The following is a 22,314-nucleotide window of genomic DNA, read 5'->3' as shown; positions in this document are numbered from 1 at the left end:
AAGGGCGGATGGGGCTGCGGTGTTGGCGGCCAAAACCCAGATTCCTTTGCCCCGAAGTCGCGCACCTCCAGCGGCCGTCAAACGGCAGTTGAAATAGAGCGGGCGGCCGTAAGCAACAGCCGCGAACTCTAAGGCCAGCCCTACACCCCGCCCTTCTCTCCGGACTGCGTCTCCGTGGCGACGCGAAACGAACTGCGGCTGCGCGAGGGTGACGGAGCGCGGGCGTAAGGAGGGGGTGTTTTGGTTCCAGCCGCTCGCCGTCCTTTCTAGACCCGGTCGTCTACAAGCTCGGGTTCCTGTCTCCCTTTCCCTTTCCCTTCCCTTCCCCTGCCGCGGTCTTCCCTCCCTCGTTCCCTGCTGCCTGCCTGCCTATTTTTTTCCCCCCTATTGCCGCCCGGGGTCCGGGCCATTTTCCGGGCCGGGCGCACTAAGGTGCGCGGCCCCGGGGCCCAGTATATGACCCGCCGTCTCGCTCTCCCGCGATTCCCCCGCCCCATGTGGCTGCGGGGCCGCGGCGGCGCTGCCCACTATGGCCAGGAAAGCAGTTAGCAGGAAGCGGAAAGCGCCCGCCTTGCCGGGAGCTGGGAGCGACGCTCAGGACCCACAGGTGAGGGCCGAGACGCCTGGCCCCGGGTGATAAGGCCGAGGCGTCCGGAGGATAGGGTTCGCACTTTGGGAACCAGAATGAGGTCCAAGGTCTTGGCGGGGGGCGGGGGGAGGGGTGATGTGCGGAGGTGCGTAGAGCGGAGCCCTAGCCTATAGGATCAGGCCTGCGTCCGTAGGAGGTCTTTGGATAGCAGATAGGCCCGCAGGGGTCTGAAATTAAAGGGGAACTTGAAAACGAGGCATGTTCTGGGGAGACCTACAGGCGGGAATGGGGCTTGAGAAAACAGTCTGGGCTTCGGAGAAAGGGAAACCGAAGTAGAGGAGAATCGGGAACAAAACCTCGCCTAAGATACTGGGAGGGAGAGTGAAGTCCGTCTTTCGGTGGCCGGGGGACGGAGGTGGTTGCGTCTCTCAGGAATGGGCACGCAGGCCCCCTAGATAAATAGTTTCCAGATATCACCCTGCCCCGCTGTCTGAGTCTTGAGTCTCTTCAGACTCATGTTTCCCGTTCCTCCCACCCCGTTGGTGTTTGATTTTTCGAACTCTACAACTGCCTGGAGCGCGGACCTGGTTACAGGCAGACGGCCGTTGCTAGGGCATCCCTGAAAGACCTGGGACCCCAGTTGGGCTTCTTGGGCCGCACCTACCATGCTCCACGTAGAGTACAGGCTGAGAGGGAGAAGGGGGGCCATTAGAGATGCAGCCCTGGTCTGTATGGTAATCTCTGGGCCCTTCATTCCCTTCCCTATTAAGGATAGTTTTAAGGTTAAGGAATCCATCTGCAATGTGGGAGACCCTGGTTCGATTCCTGGGTCGGAAAGATACCCTGGAGAAGAGATAGGCTACCCACTGCAGTATTCTTGGGCTTCCCTTGTGGTTCATCTGGTAAAGAATCTGCCTTCAATGCAGGAGAGCTGGGTTCAATCCCTGGATTGGGAAGCTCTCCTGGAGAAGGGAAAGGCTACCCACTCCAGTATTCTGGCTTGGAGAATTCCATGGACCGTATAGTCCTTGGCATCGCAGAGTCGGACAGTACTGAGCAACTTTTTACTTTCACTTTAAGGTACCTGAATCCTTCACTTCTGAAAGGCCTCAAAAAACCTATTGTCCTCTTTTATGCTTTCATTCCTTTGTCTTCCAAGTCCTTTTTTCCCATGGGTATGACTGAGCAGCATCTTTTCTGTGGCCTTTGAGATTGACTTTCCTGTTGCATTGTATTTGTAGCTCTGTTCTATGTAAATCCTGCGAGATGAGTTCTGTAATCTGGGAGGATCCCCAATTCTGACAACAGTCGGCAAAGCCTTGATTTCTCCTTTTGCTCTCCACAGTTTGGCTGGGATCACTCACTTCACAAAAGGAAACGACTCCCCCCAGTGAAGAGATCCTTAGTGTACTACCTGAAGAACCGAGAAGTCAGGCTACAGAATGAAACCAGCTACTCCCGAGTGTTGCATGGGTATGCAGCACAGCAACTTCCCAGTCTTCTGAAGGAGAGAGAGTTTCACCTCGGGACCCTTAATAAAGTGTTTGCATCTCAGTGGCTGAACCACAGGCAAGTGGTGTGTGGCACAAAATGCAACACGGTAAGTGTCTGGGTGGATATGAACTTTCTCCTGGCTCTGGACATATGGCTCCACATGCCCTAGTATCTCACTGCTGGTTTTCCCCATCAGTTCTTTGGGGAGGAGACTGCCTTATTATCCATTACATTTCCTCTTATCTGTCCATGACCTCTTCTCTATTCCTTTTTCCACTTCCACATATCTTTTCTCATAAATCTTCTGAGGAGTCTAGTTCTGCAGGCCTCTTGTATTATGGATGTGCCACTGCTTCTACATTTTTTTTTTTCCTTCTTTTTTATGTTGTTTTTAAGTCAGAGACCTCAGAGGAGAGGAAAGCGGGGAAAGAATGATGGTCAGGGCATCATTCAGGATACAGGATAGTGAAAACCTTGATGTTGTCTGCTAGCCTAAGGGCACATGTAGAAGTCTGAAGATAGTTCAGTTCAGTCGCTCAGTCGTGTCCAACTCTTTGCAACCCCATGAATTGCAGCCCTCCAGGCCTCCCTGTCCATCACCAACTGCTGGAGTCTCCCCTAATCCGTGTCCATTGAGTCGGTGATGCCATCCAACCATCTTATCCTCTGTCGTCCCCTTCTCCTCCTGCCTTCAATCTTTCCCAACATCAGGGTCTTTTACAATGAGTCAGCTCTTCGCATCAGGTGGCCAAAGTATTGGAGTTTCAGCTTCAACATCAGTCCTTCCAATGAACACCCAGGACTGATCTGCTTTAGGATAGACTGGTTGGATGTCCTTGCAGTCTACACGACTCTCGAGTCTTCTCCAACACCACAGTTCAAAAGCATCAATTCTTTGGCACTCGGCTTTCTTTATAGTGCAACTCTTATATCCATACATGACTACTGGAAAAACCATAGCCTTGACTAGATGGACCTTTGTGGACAAAGTAATGTTTCTGCTTTTTAATATGCTGTCTAGGTTGGTCATAACCTTCTTTCCAAGGAGTGAGCGTCTTTTAATTTCATGGCTGCAATCACCATCTGCAGTGATTTTAGAGCCCCCCAAAATAAAGTCAGCCACTGTTTCCACCACTTCCCCATCTATTTGCCATGAAGTGATGGGACCAGATGCCATGATCTTACTTTTCTGAATGTTGAGCTTTAAGCCAACTTTTTCACTCTCCTCTTTCACTTTCATCAAGAGGCTCTTTAGTTCTTCTTCACTTTCTGCCATAAGGGTGGTATCATCTGCATATCTGAGGTTACTGATATTTCTCCTGGCAATCTGGATTCCAGCTTGTGCTTCCTCCAGCCCAGCATTTCTCATGATGCACTCTGAATATAAGTTAAATAAGCAGAGTGACAATATACAGCCTTGATGTACTCCTTTTCCTATTTGGAACCAGTCTGTTGTTCCATGTCCAATTCTAGTTGCTTCCTGACCTGCATAGGAATAAGGCAAACACTTTATTTTAGGGGATAGAATCTAAAGATGTATTTTTTATTAGAAAGGGCAGGGAAGCATCAGGAAATAGATGCTTGGTCTTTGCAAAGTAGCCTTCTGAAAAGATTTCAGAAGCAAGAAAGTTGAATATGACATGAGTAGGAGAATATTTTTTACATAGCATAATTTAGGTAATTATTAGTGAATGAAGGGAAAATTTTATCAGTAATTTAGCCAGAACAATTAAAAGCATGGATAAAATAAGTCAATTCGTGATTGGCTATTGTGGCTATGATTGGGATAGAAGAGTAGAAATAGCATGATGTCAGGTAAATAAAGACAGGGCCTGCAGGTAGGAAGTGGTTTTGAATAATGTGAGAAAAGATGGGATGTAGGTCCAGCTGCTGTCTCTGTTTTCACCTCACCATGAGTGAATAGATAAGAAATGTCATAATGGCTGGGTAAGTTTACCCTGGATAGAAACGTATCTTGGATCAGTTGACAGAGAAGATGGCTGTAGATCAAGAAAGTCTTTTAAGTACTAGGAGAAGTGTTTATATATATATACACGTAATTTTAAAATTAATTTTTGGCTGCACTGGGTCTTAGTTGCAGAAGGCGGGATCTTCTGTCTTCATTACAGCATGCAGACTCTTAGCTGAGGTGTGTTGGTGCTAGCTCCCTCTGTATGTGTGCACTCACTTGCTCAATTGTGTCCACTCTGGATACCTCATGGCCTGTAGCCTCCCAGGCTCCTCTGTCCATGAGATTTCCCAGGCAAGAATACTGGAGTGGGTTGCCATTTCCTTCTCCAGGGGATCTTCCTGACCTAGGAATCGAACCTGTGTCTCCTGTGGCTCCTACAATGGCAGGCAGATTCTTTACCACTTGAGCCACCTGGGACCAGGGGTCAAACCCAGGCTTCTGTATTGGGAGTATGGAGTTAAGTTTTATTTTTAATTATTTATTTATTTGTTTTTTTTCTTTTTCGGTTGCACTAAATCTTCATTGCTGCACACGGGCTTTCTCTAGTTGCAGCCAGCAGGGGCTTCTCTGTTGCAGGCGCATGGACTCCTCGTTCTCTTGGCCTCTCGTGTTGCCGAGCCCAGGCTATGAGCGCTCGGGCTTCGGTAATTAAAACACGCGGCCTCAGTAGTTGTGGTGCAAAGACTTGGTTGCTCTGCAGCATCTGGAATCTTCCTGGACCAGGGATCAAACCTCTGTCCTACGTTCAGTTCAGTCGCTCAGTCATGTCCAACTCTTTGCCACCCCATGGACTGCAGCACGCCAGGCTTTTCTGTCCTTCAGTATTTCCTGGAGCTTGCTCAAACTCATGTCCATTGAGTCAATGATACCATTCAACCATCTCATCCTCTGTTGTCCTCCTCCTTTTGCCCTCAATTTTTCCCAGCTCAGGGTTGTGGGTATGTGTGTGTGTTCCTAAATAAATGGAAAGATACTCTGTGTTCATGGATTAGAACACAATATTGTTAACATGGCAGTATTCCCCAAAGTGATCTACAGAATCAGTACAATCACTATCAAAATCCCACTTAGCTTTTTTGCAGAAATTGACATGCTGATCCTAAAATTCATACAAAATTTCTAGGAATCCAGAACAGCTCTGAAAAAGAACAACAAAGTTGGCAGGTGGACTCTTTTTTTAAAATTTTCAGATGCTTCACTTTATTTTCCTTGTAAGACAGCCATGCATTACACACCTTAAGCACGTGACAGTCACATGATTTCTTCCCTTGATAAGCCCCAGAGTTTCTGTAGCTCTCCTGGGGCCTATAGCCCGAGCAGTCCCGAGGAGTCAAATGTTAAAACATTCTCCATAGCCACGCGCACCTTTGATGTTTGGGTTACTGAACACAAACTCACTGGATAATTTGTTTTCAACATAGTCCATTTCTGTTCTTCCAGTGTTAACTGTGCTTTCTTCTTGATGAACACTCTGACTCCATCTTGAGCAGCTTCTTCATCAGAGTCTCCTTCTATCTTTTTATTGGAGAGTGTAGGAAAGGCCATTACGGCCCCTGGTTCAGATACCAGTTTTCACACCAACATGTTCAGGCTTAGCTTTAAGAAGTTGTTTTATCTTGTTTGCCTTGAAGGTGTCAGGGTGAGGGGGTTTGGGTGGGCTGCAGCTTCCTCTTGCTTACAGCCTGGACGGTGGCCTGGATGAGTGAAACCAGCATCCTCAGCGCCTTGTGCTGGAGCTCAGCCACCTCAGCCTCTTTCCATAGACATGGCGAGCACGTTCGCAGGCGGATTGTTATGCACTGTAAGACCAAGGAGGTCTCCGCAGACAAAGATTTACATATCAGTTTTAAGGAAGAGTACAATACCATGGTGGCTGAGGCCAAGCTTTCATTTCCTCTCCTGTTGAAGGCTGCTTATTATAAAGAAGCCTTTCAAAAACAAATAGTGGTGGCAAGCTCCTGCAAAACTTCCTTTTCTTACTGTCTCAGGCTACCACTCTTGTTTTAAGCGAACTGTCATCATTGTCACTTGATGCAGAGGAATTTAGAGGAATTCATTGCACACCCTACACAAACCATCATAGTGTTTTGCTCAGCAAATGTTGCTAATTGTAAACTGAATCATTATAGTCTTCTGTTTCTTGAACTTATTGACGACCTTTTGAAGGCGAGAATAACATTAAGTGGTAATTTAACCTACTCTTAATATGTTCCTCTTTCTGTCTTCCTATTTCCTCATGATTTAAAGTGTATTTCCTTCCTAGGTCCTTATGACCCAAAGTGGAAGCTTATTTTCTTTTTGTAGTGTTTTTCTTTGCTGAGCTTTCAGAACCAAAATTGGGAATCAGAAACAGTGCTCTTCTCTGAACTTTGTAATATTTGGCAAATGATTCCTTTTTCTGTGCCTTTGTTTTCCAATCTGTAAAATGGGAGTGGTAACGTCCAGTGCTGAGAATGTAGCTGTATACATCTTCAGAAATATTTCAAGTTAGCAATATCTTCTTCTTCAAAAGGAGTAGTGGTGATAATGAATCCAAAGCCTTTTCCCATGCTCTTAGCACTCCCTGAGACTTCCCTCAGTTTAAAAGGAAAATTACTTAAACATTTAGAACTCTCTTTCACTACTAGTTGAAGATTTTGGGGAGGGAGGAGTTCATGTCTGATTCTTGGTAGTCAAGTTTTGATGTATTGAAATTTTACTGTCAATGAAATGATTTAAATGTAGGAAAAATGTACCACAACTATTTATATTCTAAAATAATCTTTTAGTACATATCTGTGGGTTAGAAGCTCTTTTTCTCTTGGCTGCTGTTGTTATTTATGAGCTATGTGTACACAGGTCATTTGACACAGATCATTTCCAGATTAACTGACTTGGGGCTATAGTATAGAAACAGTCGTTGAGGCAGTGGGTTGTCCTGCCTCTGCTAAAAAATTAACAGAGGTATTGTAAACTATTCTGTAGCTTGATTCCTGCAGTGAGAATTTCCCTGTGCTGTAGGCTGACGCTCAAACTAGAGGCCGTCCTTCAATCTCTCTGAATTCCGTGGGCCTGGTAATTACGGGAATTAGATGGCCAGCTTATGTTGTTGTGGTGGTGGTTTATTTTTTCCCACACCACACAGCTTGTGGGATCTTAGTTCCTTGACCAGGGGTCAAACGTGTGCCCCCTACATTGGTAGTGTGGAGTCCTAACCACTGGACCACCAGAGAATTCCTAAGTCAATGTCCTAAACATTAATAACATTGTTCATTCACTAAGTTCTGTCTCACTCTGTGACCCCCATGGACTTCAGCAAGCCAGGCTTTCCTATCCTTCATCGTCTCCTGGAGTTTGCTCAAACTCATGCCTATTGAATTAGTGATGTCATCGAACCATCTCATCCTCTGTCGCACCCTTCTCCTCCTGCCCTCAATCTTTCCTATTATCAGGATCTTTTCCAGTGAGTTGGCTCTTCACATCAGGTGGCCAAAGTATTGGAGTTTCAGCTTCAGCATCAGTCCTTCCAGTGAATATTCAGGGTTGATTTCCTTTAGGATTGAAACATTAGTACACTCATATTTTTACTAAATTATTTAAAGAAGAGGAGGTAGTCTAGCGTTAATTGGAATATGGGTTGGGGAACCAGGATGGATAGGTATATTTTGCTGGTTTAGTGTTACAAACTCAGGTTATGTACAAAACCGTACAGAAAAGCTAAATAAGAGTAGCTTGCCAGGCACAAAAAACCATTTGAAAAGAAAATATTTAGTTTTGTGTTTTTAATTAATTGAAGTTTGAGAGGGGGTAAAGATTGAAGTTGGTGGTTTAGAAGTCACCTGTGTATAAGGGATTATTATTAAAACTGTTCTGTTACCATGGAGAGAGGGTAGAGAGGTCGCTCTTGGGTTTTATAAACCTTCCCTAAAATTGCAAAAGTGTCATTTTATGTATATTTTCTGGGCATTATGTGGAGAGAGTGGTGTAGGGGAGCAGTCTATAGATTTTATTACATTGTCTTTATTTATTTGGCTGCACTGGGTCTTTGTTGCAGCACTTCGGATCTTTAGTTGTGGTATGTGGGATCTAGTTCCCTGACAGGGATCGAACCCAGGCCCCCTGCATTGGGAGCCCAGAGTCTTAGCCAATGGACTACCAGGGAAGTCCCTCACTACATTGTGAAGGGGTGTTGTGAGCCAGAAATGGGTAAGAACCATTGATATTGACAGAGAAGTTCAAATAGAACCTTGGAGAGCACCTGCATTTATGAGGCAGGAAGAACTGCTATAGGGGGAACAGGGAGGTCAGAGGAAAACCCAGAGAATACCAAAAACAAATCAAGAAAGTGGATATTTTGAGAGGGGTCAGTTTGGGAAGGATGGTGATAGGCAAGAGTGATAAAGTATCCAGAGTTTGGGGTATTTAATTTTAGACATGAACTCTTACTTCCCATTTTTTGACTTTTGGGGACTCACTCAACTATAGTAGATAAAATAGCTCCTTGCAGCTAGGGTGACCTCCACCATAGGGAACTATGGAACCTCAGTAGAGGATGTTAGAAAGGATTTACACGGGTGACTTGGGGAAAGACTCGAGTATTAATAAATTGGATTTCCACAGGAAAATCTCTTATGAAATTATTTTCACCAAGACCCCAAAGCCTAACTGATAGTAACAGGCTAACTCCTGGTTGCCAGAGCTGCTTTGATCTTTTTCACCATCTCCCAAGTCATGATCAGAGATATACTGCTGACTTCACTGTTAGGCTTGGTGAATCATTATGATTCAGACAAGATGAACTTGGGTTGCAGTTTGCTGCCAGATAAGAGGAAGAAGGACCTTACAGAAGCCTAATTTGGGGGTGGAGTGGAATGGTAGTTTTGAGTTAAGAAAACAGCCAAACTTTTATGTCCTTCAGTTGACATTCAGATTCCTAAAATCGTAAAAGCAGAATATGAAACTCAATTTGAGATACACGGAAACAAAGGAAAAATGTGGGAGTTTTGTTCTGACCAGATTTTTTTTATTCATTCCTCCTTGTCTCACTATTTTATTTTCCCAAAGGGATTACCTTTAAAAAATGCTTTAAAATGCTTGCAGAATTCCTTGGGTTCAGCCAGATGTACATCTCGGGTTAACAGCATTCTTATCTGTATGATCTGCCTGTATTTTGTAGTTAAGATATTAACCTGCTAACTAGGTTTTAGTTTTTTCAGTGGCATGTGGTTATTCTTTGTCTAGTAAAACATGTTCACAGTTATCCCAAAATTAGTCTTCATCTTATTTTAGAATATTTGACTCTTTTGATTTTACATGTTAAAGCCATAGAATTGCTATCTTGGCAAGTTTATTCTGTTGGGGCACATGTGCAGAAGTGTTTCTAGATTGAAAATCATCGTGGAAATGCTTCCAAAAGTCTGAAGTTCTATGTCAAGTTAATTGATGAAATAAGGCTTTAGGAAGAGGAGCAGTAGAAATAAGTTTATGCCTATTATATGTGATGGTGCTAGAATTGGCAGCTCCTTTCTGACTAGTCTTCATCTTGAGAAGACCTTGCTTGGCTTAACATGGGTATGGGCTCCAGAAATCATGTTCAGTGTATTGCAGGCTTTGGTCAGCCTCTGTATGTGAGAGAATTAATGGTCAAGAGTGGTAGGGCCTGACCCATGCACTTGAGAGGCAAGAATATACAATGGACAAAAGACGGTCTTCAATGAAAATTGATGCTGGGAAAACTGGGCAGCTACATGTAAAATAATGAAATTAGAACGTTTTCTTATATACAAAAATAAACTCAAAATGGATTAAAGGCCTCCTATGTTTAAGACTGGAAACTATAATAAAACACCTAGAAGAAAACATAGGCAGAATTGACATAAGGACTTCCCTGGTGGTCCAATGGCTGAGACTACACTCTTAATGCAGGGGGCCTGGGTTCAATCCCTTGTCAAGGAACTAGATTCCTCATGCCACAGCTAAGAGTTTGCATGCTGTAACTAAAGATCCCGCATGCCACAACAAAGATCGAAGATCCCGTGTTCCACAGCTAAGACCCAGCACAACCCAAAAATAAATATTTTTTAAAAAAACTGACATAAATCACAGTAGTATTTTTTGAATATATCTCCTAAGGGAAAAGAAAAAGAGCATAATAAGCAAATGGGACCTAATTAAACTTTAAAGCTTTTGTACAGCAAAGGAAACCAGCCACAAAATGAGAATACAGCCTACTAAGTGCAAGAAAATGTTTGCAAATGATTTAAACAATAAATGGTTAATACCCAAAATGTATAAACAGCTCATATAACTCAATGTCAAAAGAACAAACAACCAATTAAACATTGGGCAGATAGATAGACATTTTTCCAAGAAGACCTACAGGGACTTCCCTGGTGGTCCAGTGGTTAAGAATCCACCTCACTGGAGAAGGAAATGGCAACCCACTCCAGTACCCTTGCCTGGAAAATTCCGTGGACAGAGGAGCCTGGTAGGCTACAGTTCATGGGTCACATAGAGTCGGACACGACTGAGCGACTTCAATTCATAGCTGATAAAAAGCTTGGGTTGTCTCTTGGGGTGGATTTGCTCCTGGATGGATTTCACCTGGCGGCAGTAGGGAGCCCCGCGGGCCTCTCCTGGAAGTGGGCGTATGGCCGAAGCACACCTGGCCCATGTCGGGGGTGGAGCGTGCCTCCTCTGAGCTCCTAGGCAGTGGGTCCCAGGTCTCAGGGGTCTCCATTGCAACTGGGAATGCCCATTTCGTGGGCTCCTGGATCCCCATCGATCAGCATCCAGTGAGCAGAGCGGCGGGGTACGGACCACAGTTGGTAAAGAGTCTGCCTGCAATACGGGAGACCCGGGTTCAATCCCTGGGTCGGGAAGATCTCCTGGAAAAGGAAATGACAGCCCACTCCAGTATTCTTGCCTGAAGAATTCAATGGACTGAGGAGTCTTGTGGACTGGTATTTGTTATCCATTTCTAGATATGTATCCTAAATTTGAACAAAAATGAAAGCATGAAGATGTTTAGCAAAAACTTACGTAGAATAAGGAGACTCAGCAATCCCTCTTCTGAGTATTTACCCAAGAGAAATGAAAAGTTGTGTTCACACAAAACCCATATGTGAATGTTCATGGCATTTGTGTCTATAATTGCTAAAAGCTGGAAACAACCCAAACATCTAGCTGGTGAATAGGTAAATGAACTGTGTGATAAAAAAAAAAAAAGAATCCACCTCACGGTGCCAGGGACACTGGTTTGATCCCTTGGCCTGGGGAGAGCCTGCATGCCTTGGAGCAGCTAAGCCGCTCCTGTGCCGCAGCTCCTGAAGCCCACGCGCTGAGAGCCCGTGCTCTGCGGCGAGAGGAGCCACCATGAGGAGAATCGGCAACCAAGAGGAGCCCCCGTTCTCCACAACGAGAGAAAGCCAGCTTGGGGCAGCAGAGGCCCACCACGGCCGAAAACTAAAAATACATCTTTAAAAAACAAAGAAGATACACCAGATGGCCAAGAAACACGGGAAAACATGCTCAGCATTTTTAGTTACCAGAAATATGCAAATCAAAATCATGAGATGTCACTCACACCTGTCAGAATGGCTATTATCAAAAGACCGCAAATAACAAGTGTTGGTGAGGATGTGGAAAAAAGAGAACCCTTGTATGCTGTGCATAGGAATGTAAATTAGTACAGCCACTATGAAAACAGTATGCAGGTTCCTTGCAAACTAAGGATAGAACTGCTGTAAGATCCCAGCAATTATGGATCATAATTTGGATTTCTGACCAAAAAAAGTAAAAGTGAAAACCCTGGTTCAAAAAGATACAGGCACCAGTGTTCATAGCAGCATTATTTACAGTTGCCAAGATATGGAAGCAACTTAAGTTTCTCATCAACTGATAGATAAAGAAGATGTGAGGGGCTTCCCTGGTGGTCCGGGGGTAAAGACACCACATGCTCAGTACAGGGGGTCTGGGTTCGAGCCTTGGTTGGGGAACTACATCCCACATGCCGCAGCTAAGATCAAAGATCCTAAGTGCTGCAACTCAGACCCACCACGGCCAAATAAATAAAAATTAAAGGATATGAGATACAAGCACACACCTGTACATATATACGTGTGTGTGTGTTCAGTCACTGTCATGTCCAACTCTTTGAGACCTCATGAGCTGTAGCCTTCCAGACTCCTCTGTCCAGGGGATTTTCCAGGCAAGAATGCTGGAGTGGGTTGCCATTTTCTCCTCCAGGGAATCTTCCCAACCCAGGGATCAAACCCATGTCTCCTGCTTTGGCAGGGGGATTCTTTACCACTGAGCCACCTGGGAAGCCCATATCCACATACATATACACACATACAATGATGGAATAATACTCAATCATAAAAAAATGAAAATTTGCCATTTGCAACAACATGGGTGGGCTTGGAGGTATTATGCTTAGTGTAATAAGTCAGAGAAAGACAAATACACTGTATGTTATCACTTACATGTGAAATCTAAAAAATTAAAATATGTATAGAACAGAAACAGATCTCAGATATCAAGAATAAACCAGTAGTTACCAATGGGAAGAGGGAAGAGAGGGGAAGGGCAAGATAGAAGTAGGGGATTAAAAAGTACAAACTGAAAAAAAAAAAAGTACAAACTACTATGTGTAAAATAAACTACAACACAGGGAATATAGCCAATATTTTATAATAACTTTAAATGGGAGTATAAGCCATAAAAATTTTGAATCACAGTGTTGTATACCTGAAACAAATATAAGTAAATTAGCTATACTTGAGTAAAAATTTTTTTAAAAAGGTTAGGGCCTGAACAGCAATCCTGTGGAAGGAGTCAAGAATTTTAGGGCAGCTTTTCATAACCAGAATATTGGTAAATTCTTCTCTGGGGCTTCACCTCTTAATTGCTGGATGTTTCACATTCTTGGCTGCTGCCCCATAGATGACAGCAACCCTGCACCTTGGACCCTCAGTTACTGTGACCGTCAGGCCACGTGCACCTGTGTACACAGGCTGACATGCATCTTCAGACATTGTACCCTCAGTTGACAACCGCCTCAGAGCCTGAGGGTGTGCTCTTTATTTCAGGTACAGTCTGTTGGAAGCTTGGGATGTTGGAGAATGAACATAGGGGTAACATGTTGACTCTTGCCTCCAGGCTTTATTTTCTAATTTGATCCTTGATAGGCAGTTACAATCAGAGAAAACCGTCTTTACTTCTTGTCAAGCTGACACATGGGCATTTTTTTCTGCTGAATTGTGAGTGGTGCCTGGATCTGGTTGAAGATGAGAGTCAGAGGAAAGAGTTTTTCCTGGTGATATCTAGGAGTGCTGCTCTCCAGCTTGACCTTAAGCAAGATTCTTCCTGTGTTTCCTGGTCTGGGAGATAAATGGAAGAAACTAACCCCAAAGTGGCAGCTGGGTTCAACCCAGAATTATGGTTGGACTGCAGCTTCTGGTTTCTTAAACTGATTCCACTTGGATGGCCTTACAGGCCTTCAGATCCTTAGAGGCCACCAGTGCCTCTCATACGTTAAGTGGGGATGTTTTCGTCAGGACAGTTTTTGAATGTGAGAAGAAATAGGGTAATGTTTCTCCATTTCACTGGTTAGAATGTAGTAGGACAGTTTTGTGGTTTGTGTCTACTTTTACTAAATTTGTAAACATTTATTGATTTTCTCCTGAGGATAGCAGAATGCTGCTTTGTGTGGGATTGGAGTGAAACAATATCTATAAACAATATTTATAGAAACAAATCTGACATAGCTGGAAGGGACTGTAAAGATAACAGTTCTAACCACTGACCACTTTTTCTTTTAGAGTTGGAGAAACAGACCTAAAGGGAGAAAAGTTACCTGCCTGAGATTCCATATTGAGTTAGGTGTGGACCCCAGTTTTCCTTATTCTTAGAATTCTTTGTTATACCAGGTACTCGTCAGCCTTACTCTGCAGTACCCCCAGTGGCAGAGAACTGCCTGACCTCTGCTCAGCTTGGTTGAGATGTGATGCGTAGCTATGGACAAAGTGAATGACAACATGGATGCCTCACTAGAAGTATCAGCCAGGACTGCTCCAAGAAGGAAGTCATTCCTAGCTAGGATATTCAGAGGGGATTTCCTGGAGGAGGAAGAGGCTTCTGCAGTGGAAAGGAAGCAGGGATATCCATTTCATAGCAGAGTCTGGAACACACAAGGAGTGTTGAGGGACCCTAGGTAGACTCATTTGGCTGATGCTGGGCAGAAACAAGAGAAAGTAGTTTGAGTCACTGAGGGTTTGGTTGACGAGACTAACTGAATCTCCTTTGGATAACATTTTTTCTTTTTCCTAGACTCATGTCTAGTCTTTAATATTGAATAATCCTGTTAATCACCTTTCTCACCTGGAGAATTGAGTCACATGCTTTGCAGCATGGCCCCGGTGAACTTACGGCCTGTTCCGGCAGACCTGGAGACTTGGAAGATGGGGGAACCCAGGTCACTGAGAGTGAAGGTTTGCTAACTTCCTGAGGAAAGTTATTTAGACAGTCTAGTTACTTCATTTGGTTCCTGTTTTCCTTGGACTTTTCCTTCAGTCTTCCTTTGCAAGTCCATATTCTAAATTGATGTGTATTTGATTTCTTTCTGATTGCTTAGGCCTTTGTTTCATAAGTACCATCCAGGAGCTATCTGTATCATAGTCACTTGAGGTATGTGTTTAAATTGCAAGTTTCCTGGTCCCCACTCTAGTACTGATTCAGGATTTTTCCTTCATTGAAAGCTAGAAATTGGAATTTTAAACAAACTTATAGGCAATTTTTATATGAATCATTGGCTTAGGCTTGAGCCTATATATAGCAGTAATGTGTGTATATATATATATATATATTTTTTTTTTTTTGGGGGTGGGGGTCATCTTTTTAAATCTAGACCATTTGTTTGACTCTTCCTTGTATTTTCTAAACCACACTCAGGGCACAGATCATGTTTAATGGATCTGGAAGAATTTTCTTGTAGGCATCTTGGTTAATATCTGTTTAGTAGGACTTGCTTGGTCCAGTGGTTGAGAATCCGCCTGCCAATGCAGAGGACGCGGGTTCTATCCCTGGTCTAGAAAGATCCCACATGCCACGGGGCAACTGAGCCCATGCGCCACAACTACTGAGCCTGAGAGCCTCAGCAAAGAGAAGCCTCAGCTGTGAGAAGGCTGTGCGCTACAGTCCGGGCACTGCAATGAAGAGCAGCCACCACCTGCTGCAGCGAGACAAACCCCGCTTGCAGCAACAAAGACCCAGCGCAGCCAAAAAAAAATCTGTTCAGCAACCAGTTGGATGTAATCAGATCTTATTTCCGCACTGTGAGGGAAGCCCTTGATAAATAATTATTTTCTTTATATGCCTGTTACTGGTCTCAACAGACAAAGCAAGAAGTTCTTTTTAATTTTTATATTTTGACCTCACCATGAAGCTAGACCAGGGATTGAACCTGCACCTACTGCATTGAAAGTGCAAAGTCTTAACTACTGCACCACCAAGGGAGTCAGAAATATAAGGTTCAGTTACTCTGTTTTGTGTATTTGGATTCAGAGATTCATGGGTTGAATCTAGGCTCCATTTCTTACATTATTTGTTTATTTGGCTGCACCATGTCTTAGCTGTGGCAGTCAGGATCTTTGATCTTCCTTCCTGGATTTTATTTTTATTTATTTATTTTTTTTAGTGGAGTGCAGTTTATTACACCGGCGGGCCCAAGGCAGAGTCTCCTCTTAGCCAAGGGCCCCAACCAGCATTTGTGAAAATCTTTTATACCCCATGTGTACGTGTCCAAACCCACCACCCCAAATCCCTTGAGGCTTACAAAGGAAGGGTAAATACGATCACAATAACCCCATCATTCAAGTGTTATGTGTTCAAACAGTTAATAATCAATAAGCCCGCGGTTACATTCCAACCAGTTAATAACCGATAAGCCTGTGATTACATTTCGATAGATACTGTCCGGAGGCAGGGGTGATTAGTGTCTGTTTTCTCTTCTTCAAGATTCCCCTGCCCAGAGGGGGGTCTTATCCTTCCATTGTCATTCCCACAGGCGCTAAGCACAGAGATCAGAGTCCACTGGAGAGGTGGCCACGCATGATCAGCACGGACAGGCCTGAGATGGAGTCCAGGCCATATGAATTCCTTCTTCCTTCCCCCCTCTTGATGCTCTTAGTTTCCATAACGAGCATCATTTATTGAGATATATTATACCTTAGCCCTCCTGCCACCCACATGAGAGAATGCTATCAACCTCTGGGTTACAAAATTCACAAGGCATTGTAGGAAGCAGGGCCCACAAAGCAGTATGGTCAAGATTACTATAACAACAGTTCATTAGACATGGCTTTCACTTGATTTTGCATATCCTCCAAGGCAGTAGATACATTTCCAGACAGGTCAGGGATGTACACACAACATTCAACTTTAATTATGGTGCAAGTCCCTCCTTGGGCTGCTGTGAGTATGTCTAATGCCATCCTATTTTGAATTATTGCCTTCCTCATCTGAATCTGTTCTTCTTTCAAAGCTTGAATGGCTTTAGTACTGTCTAAGAGGGCCTGTTTAGTGAAATTAGTTAAGGCCTCTACCTTAACCATGATATCCGTTGTCCCTACAGAGGGTACAAACAAGGCAGCAAGATAGTCATACCATTGGAACATGGATCGTGTCCATCTTGCATGCAGATAAGGCAGGTTTACTGGAGGCTGGTGTAGGCTAGGCTTAATTCTGCCATGGGCGAAAGCAAATCCTAATGTGCAACGCTCCACCCAGCCAACTGGTAACAATGGCCATAAGTTAAGCCCACAGAGCCACTGGTCCCATTGGGGGCTACCCAGCGGATTCCAGGCCAGTCGGAACCGGGCCACTGAGCAGACTGACTGGGGTGATAGGTAACTTCCAAGATTTGTTTACTTTGTTCAGGGGACAAATAACAATTCTTTTGGGTCTAGGGGGTGGTCTCCAAATCCAACTTTCTGTTCTTTTTGTTCCCAGCAAATAGTAGCAGGGGCAATCAACTGTCCTTTCTCAGGAGTCATCCAGAAATATTCATCCCAGACCTGGTAGTATTGCTCAAGGCACCGGGAGGCCTGTCCCCCTTTTGTAAGGGAGCCCTTTTCCTCTTTAATTCTCATATATGAGGTGTAAGCCTTTGTTATCTCCGTAAGGCTGATGTTCATGTTAAATGTAACTCTATGTCCCTGGCCCATTGATGGCTTCTTCCAACTCCAGAAGGCAAAGAAAGGTTATGGTTGGTGAGAGAGAGGAAAGTTCTTTTCTGTTGTTAAAGTCCCCATAACGGAGTGACGATACCCACCAGGGGAGTCTGTCTATTACTGACAGGGGCATAGCCCCACATACCCAAGTTCAGAATTGCATTGGTGAGGCCGAGCAGCAGGAGTCGTTTACCCAGCTCCGTCCTGTAGAGGGCTCGTCTGGGACCTCGTTTTCTTCTTCCTCCTCAGAATGATCTTGGTTTCCCGTGGGTCGGTGGGGTCCTTCTGGATGGTCCACTCGGCGTCTTCTGGGTCAGCGTGGTATGCCTTCTTCGCTCTGGTGTGATGGATCAAGGGACAATACCTGCAAGTTTAACTGAGCGCTCCGTTCCCCTGCTGCCGTCCACTACCTGCTGACGTGAAAGGTCCGGGCGTTGAAAAGCAGAATCCTTCCAGAGGGGCGAGGTGCCTTCCCCCCTCTAGGAGATTCAAGCTACAAAGCCTCGGGGTGTCCTCAAATGAGACCTGTCTCCTCAAGTGAGGAGCTTCCTGGCCAACGCACCAAATGTTGTAGCCATGCTTTCCGGGAAACAAACTCACTCAGAAGGACAATGCAGATAGTGGAGTGCAGTTTATTATACCAGCGGGCCCAAGGCAGAGTCTCCTCTTAGCCAAGGGCCCCTTCCTGGATTTTAGTTGCAGCATGTGGAATCTAGTTCTCTGACCAGGGATCAAACTTGGGCCCCCTAAATTGGGAGCATGGATATTTAGCCACTGGAGCACCGGGGAAGTCCTGGGCTCCATTTCTTATTAGCTTTGTACCCTTGAACAAATATCTTCTCCTAAACCTTTCTTTCACCTTTAAAATAAATGGAGCAAGTAGTATCTGCCTACCAGAGTCATGAAGAAAATTAAATAAGATTTTGGTTAGCATAGTGCCTAGAATATGTGCTCAGTAAATTGTTGATGTAATTGCTTAGTAAATTGTTGATATAATTAATGGCGGTGGTGGAGGAGGCAGTGGTAGCAGTAGTTTGATGGTTCTCATCTTTAGATGTATTTCTGGCCAGATTCAGGTACTCCAAAGATAAGAAGTTGGAGTTTTTCTATGCTGTGAATGACCTGTTTTCTGTATGTGAGTCTTATCCCAAATAGCTTAAGCATTTAAAAATTATTTACATGAGAAAATATAATTAGGAAATTATTTTTTTTTTAGGAAATTATATTTCATCATGGAAAGGATTCAGATAAAAGATATTTTCTGTATACAAATTAAAGTGTTACCTAGTTCTGATAAGAATGCAGTGGAATAGATAATATATGTATAATGCCACTAAAACCCTTTTTTGAAAGTAATTTAGCATTATGTTTCAAAGACCTGGGATATATTATTTGTTGAATGAAGAGCCTAAAATATTGTGCCCTTTGAGCTAATCATTTTTTAACAATAATTATTGGAAGCTATTTTTATCAAAATGCTAATGATAGAATACGTAAGTAATTTATGGTAAATCTGTGTGATATTATGAAGATATTAACATAATTGTGAAGACTGTAATAACATGCAGAAGTTTTGATACGTTAAATGTAATGAGGTACGGAATTCTCTCTCTGCTGATTATAGCTATGCACCATTATACATGCATGTGGTTAAGGATTGAATAGGCACTTGACAAATGAAAAACAGAAAATAGACTTGACAAGAGATACAATTCTGAACAATCTTCCCTGCATTTTTTTATTTACAGTATTATAGATAAAGTATTGTCAGCAGATTCTGTAATTAAAAAAAAAAAAACTGTTACCTTCCACTAGATGAATCTTGTGTTTTCTTATCCTAAAGCAGTGGAGAAAGTGGCCTTGCCCAGTTTCATTCATTGCTTGTCTTGTTTACTGACAAAGATGGAGCAGTTATGTAATATACCTCCTCTCTGGGGAAAGGGTGTAAAGAAGGAACTTGGAAATAAGGTGGTGTAGGATATATGGCAAAAGGAGTTTCCCCTGTCAGTCACACAAGTGTTTTGAGCTCCAGATAATACCTGGAGAGGGGTCTTGCCTTTCAGTGGGCAGTACATAGCCATATTATTATTAAGTCTTTGTGCTATAATGCTCAGGAAATAAGAATGAGGGAAAAGGATTATATTATTATTTTAATACTGTTATTATTAAAAGCTTATGATCTCTCAATATACCAGATAATTAGTTAGTGTATAATGACAATCTGCTCTTTAGTAGTTTGCAGTTTAGAGATAAGGCTTCCTGTTAATTCTGGGTAAAATAGCTTATGCCTTAAGATGCTCTAGGGAACAAAAAGCTGAGAGTATCTTGTTTTCTTCTGAATAATCTATATACTAAGTATTAGTATCCTTCAATACTATAGAATTTATTTTTCATTATTCATGGCAGGAAATGAAGATTTGTGTAAAATGAGGCTAGTTGGTCAAGTCTTTTGCTTATCCTTCTATCTTTATTTTTTTTTAATTAAAATTATTTGTTTATGTATTTTTTGGCTATGCTGGCTCTTCCTTGCTTGCAGGCTTTCTCTAGTTTTGGAGAGCCGGGGCTCCTCTCTGTTGTGGTGCAGTAACTTCAATAGTTGTAGCACGTGGCCTGGCTCCCGGGCTCTAGCGCCTAGGCTTTACCACTGTGGTGCTCGGGCTTAGTTGCTCCAGGGCCTGTTGGATATTCCCGGACCAGGGATCAGACCCACATCCCTTGTATTGGCTGGTGGGTTGTTAACCACCAGAAAAGAAGTCCTCCTCTTCTTTTAAAATAATGCATGTCATATGTGTTTTTTGAGGGAAAAAAATCAACATTCTAAGACTTAGGTCTTTAAAAGGGTATTCATTTAATAACATAGCATGATTTCAATGTTAATAGCATTATTACTGGTCTCAACAGACAAAGCAAGAAATTCTTTTTCACATTTTGACCTCACCATGAAGCTTGACCAGGGATTAATGCTATTAAAATAGCATTATTTCCATGTTAGTAAGTGTCCTCTACTCCATCGTTCTTTAAGGCTGAGTGGTTATTCCCAGCCGCCTGTGGTGTTTCACTAGTTTAAAAGTCACTGTAACTTGGGACTTCCTTGGTGGTCCAGTGGTTAAGACGCCATACTTCCATTGCATGGGGCATGAGTTTGATCCCTGATGGGTGAATTAAGATCCCGCATGCCACAACGCAGTTAAAAAAAATTTTTTTTTAAATAAATAAGTAAATAGAATTCATTGTAATTAAAGCTGTTCACTTGTCATTATTTCCTTAGTGTAATTGCAGCATTTATACATTTTTAATCTTTGGTGCATATTGGCTAACTGTTTTTTGCTGTGTTTCTTAGTCTTGGCTCTCTCCTTTGCCCTCCACATCTCTGTTGGGGACAGAGAATGTATTCCTCTGCTAGGTTTCAGTCCTCTTCCCTTTCCCAGACTCAAGCTGCCCTCTGGCCTTTAATTATCTGACTCTGTATAGTTCATCCTGATATCTGTGCCTCCTGTGTGGATTTACTTTCCTTTCTCCACTAGCTTCCGCCTAACACACCTTGAGTTTTAGAGACTGTGAATCTCCCCTCCCCCCATTTTATTAAGCCATCCTGGCTTTCTGTATAGGCACAGTTACACATGTCTATATGCAGATACATGCAAGCTGAGGTGTCCTCACTAGTCTTAGAATCTTCCTGATTGTAAGGCCTTTGCTTTCTTTTTTTCCCTCTGCCCTGACTTATAAGCTGCAGGAAGCCATTAAGCCTCAAGCTTACCCTGCCATGCTGCTGGTTGCTGGCAGGGATCCCAGTAGGTGAGTGGGGAGCAGTCCCATTCTGGGAAATGTTACAGGAGCTGTGTGAAGCCTTGGCCCCTTGTCACACAGCTTGGGGAGACAGTATGTGGCACCCCATCCGCATCTCTTAAATTTCCTTTGAAAAAGCAAGGGGGTTCCCTCCTTTACATGCTGCTTTGTCGTTCCTTGGTGAGGGTAAGGTTGTGGGTAAACTCTTGGTTTCCTCTACAGAGCCAGCCATTTGCATCTCCCTTGTATGAAATTTTGTTCATCTATTCTGTCTTATAACCTGCGAAATGAAACAAAACATTAGAATCGACTGTCTCTGAACTAGTACTTTTTAGGCACCTGTTCTGTGCTGAGCCCTGTGCTAGATACTTCATATTTTATTAAATCTCTTAGCAGCCCTATTAGATAAATAATATTATTTCAGTTTTCTAGATAAGAAGCAAGATTCAGAAAGGTTGAATGACTGATCAAGTTCACATAGCTGCTAAGTAAACATTCTTAAACCTAGACCTCTCCCAAGTCCAAAACTGGAGAGGTTGGACTTAAGACTTTCTTGGACACGAATAAATAAAGCCTTTTCTCTTTTCCTTTTCTGGGAGGCAGAAATGGAGCCTTATTTATTAAGGCATAGGGTTGTTTCTTATCAAATGCATTGTCCTTAGTGTACAGAGCAGATTGTCTCTACATCAGTGCTTCTCAGACACTTCCGTGTACTTGGAGATCTTGAGAAACTCCAGAATCTGATTTAGTAGGTCTAGGGTGAGGCCTGAGATTCTTGGTTTCCGGCAAGCTTCCAAATGTTCCTTTGACTAGCACAGCTCTAGATCAGTGGTTTTTAAACCTGAGCAGTCAAGTAGATTCACCTGGAGATGCTTGACAAAAATTCAGTTTTACTGGCCCAAAACTCAGAACTTTCTAGTTGAAGGAGTTTTATGGTAGCTATGGGAATTGTTTTTGTTTTGTAGTTTTTTTTAAAAAAAAATTTTCCCAGGTTATTGTGATAAGCAGTTTGAGAATCACTGGTCTAGAAGCTGACATATTACGTGTACGGTGTCCCATACAACACAAAGGTGTGAGTGGGCAGTAAATTTTGCTGTATTAAACATTTGAGGGGTTGTGTTGGTTAGGTTAGGGCTTCCCTGATGGCTCAGATGGTAAAGAATCTGCCTGCAACAGAGGAGACCCAGGTTCAACCCCTGGGTCAGGAAGATCCCCTGGAGAAGGGAATAGCTACTCACTCCAGTATCCTTGCCTTGGAGAAT

The 22,314-nt window shown here is 43.3% G+C and overlaps 1 protein-coding gene and 1 pseudogene across 1 annotated transcript in view; one reads left to right on the top strand and one right to left on the bottom strand.

Moving 5' to 3' along the window:
- Positions 1-248: 248 nt before the first annotated feature.
- DCAF12 (DDB1 and CUL4 associated factor 12) overlaps positions 249-22,314 on the top strand; it is a 40,186-nt gene continuing 18,120 nt past the window's right edge. The window contains exons 1-2 of the mRNA XM_065946923.1: positions 249-607; positions 1,935-2,189. Of these exons, the coding sequence (XP_065802995.1) occupies positions 530-607; positions 1,935-2,189 (333 nt within the window). The 5' untranslated portion in view covers positions 249-529. The remainder of the gene's footprint in view (positions 608-1,934; positions 2,190-22,314) is intronic.
- On the bottom strand, positions 5,386-5,770 carry LOC136176941 (iron-sulfur cluster assembly 1 homolog, mitochondrial pseudogene; annotated as a pseudogene).

The sequence above is a fragment of the Muntiacus reevesi genome, chromosome 10, assembly GCF_963930625.1.
Source record: "Muntiacus reevesi chromosome 10, mMunRee1.1, whole genome shotgun sequence".
Lineage (NCBI taxonomy): Eukaryota > Metazoa > Chordata > Mammalia > Artiodactyla > Cervidae > Muntiacus > Muntiacus reevesi.
The sequence above is the reverse complement of the archived record's forward strand: the minus strand, read 5'-3'. Positions and strand labels throughout refer to the sequence as shown.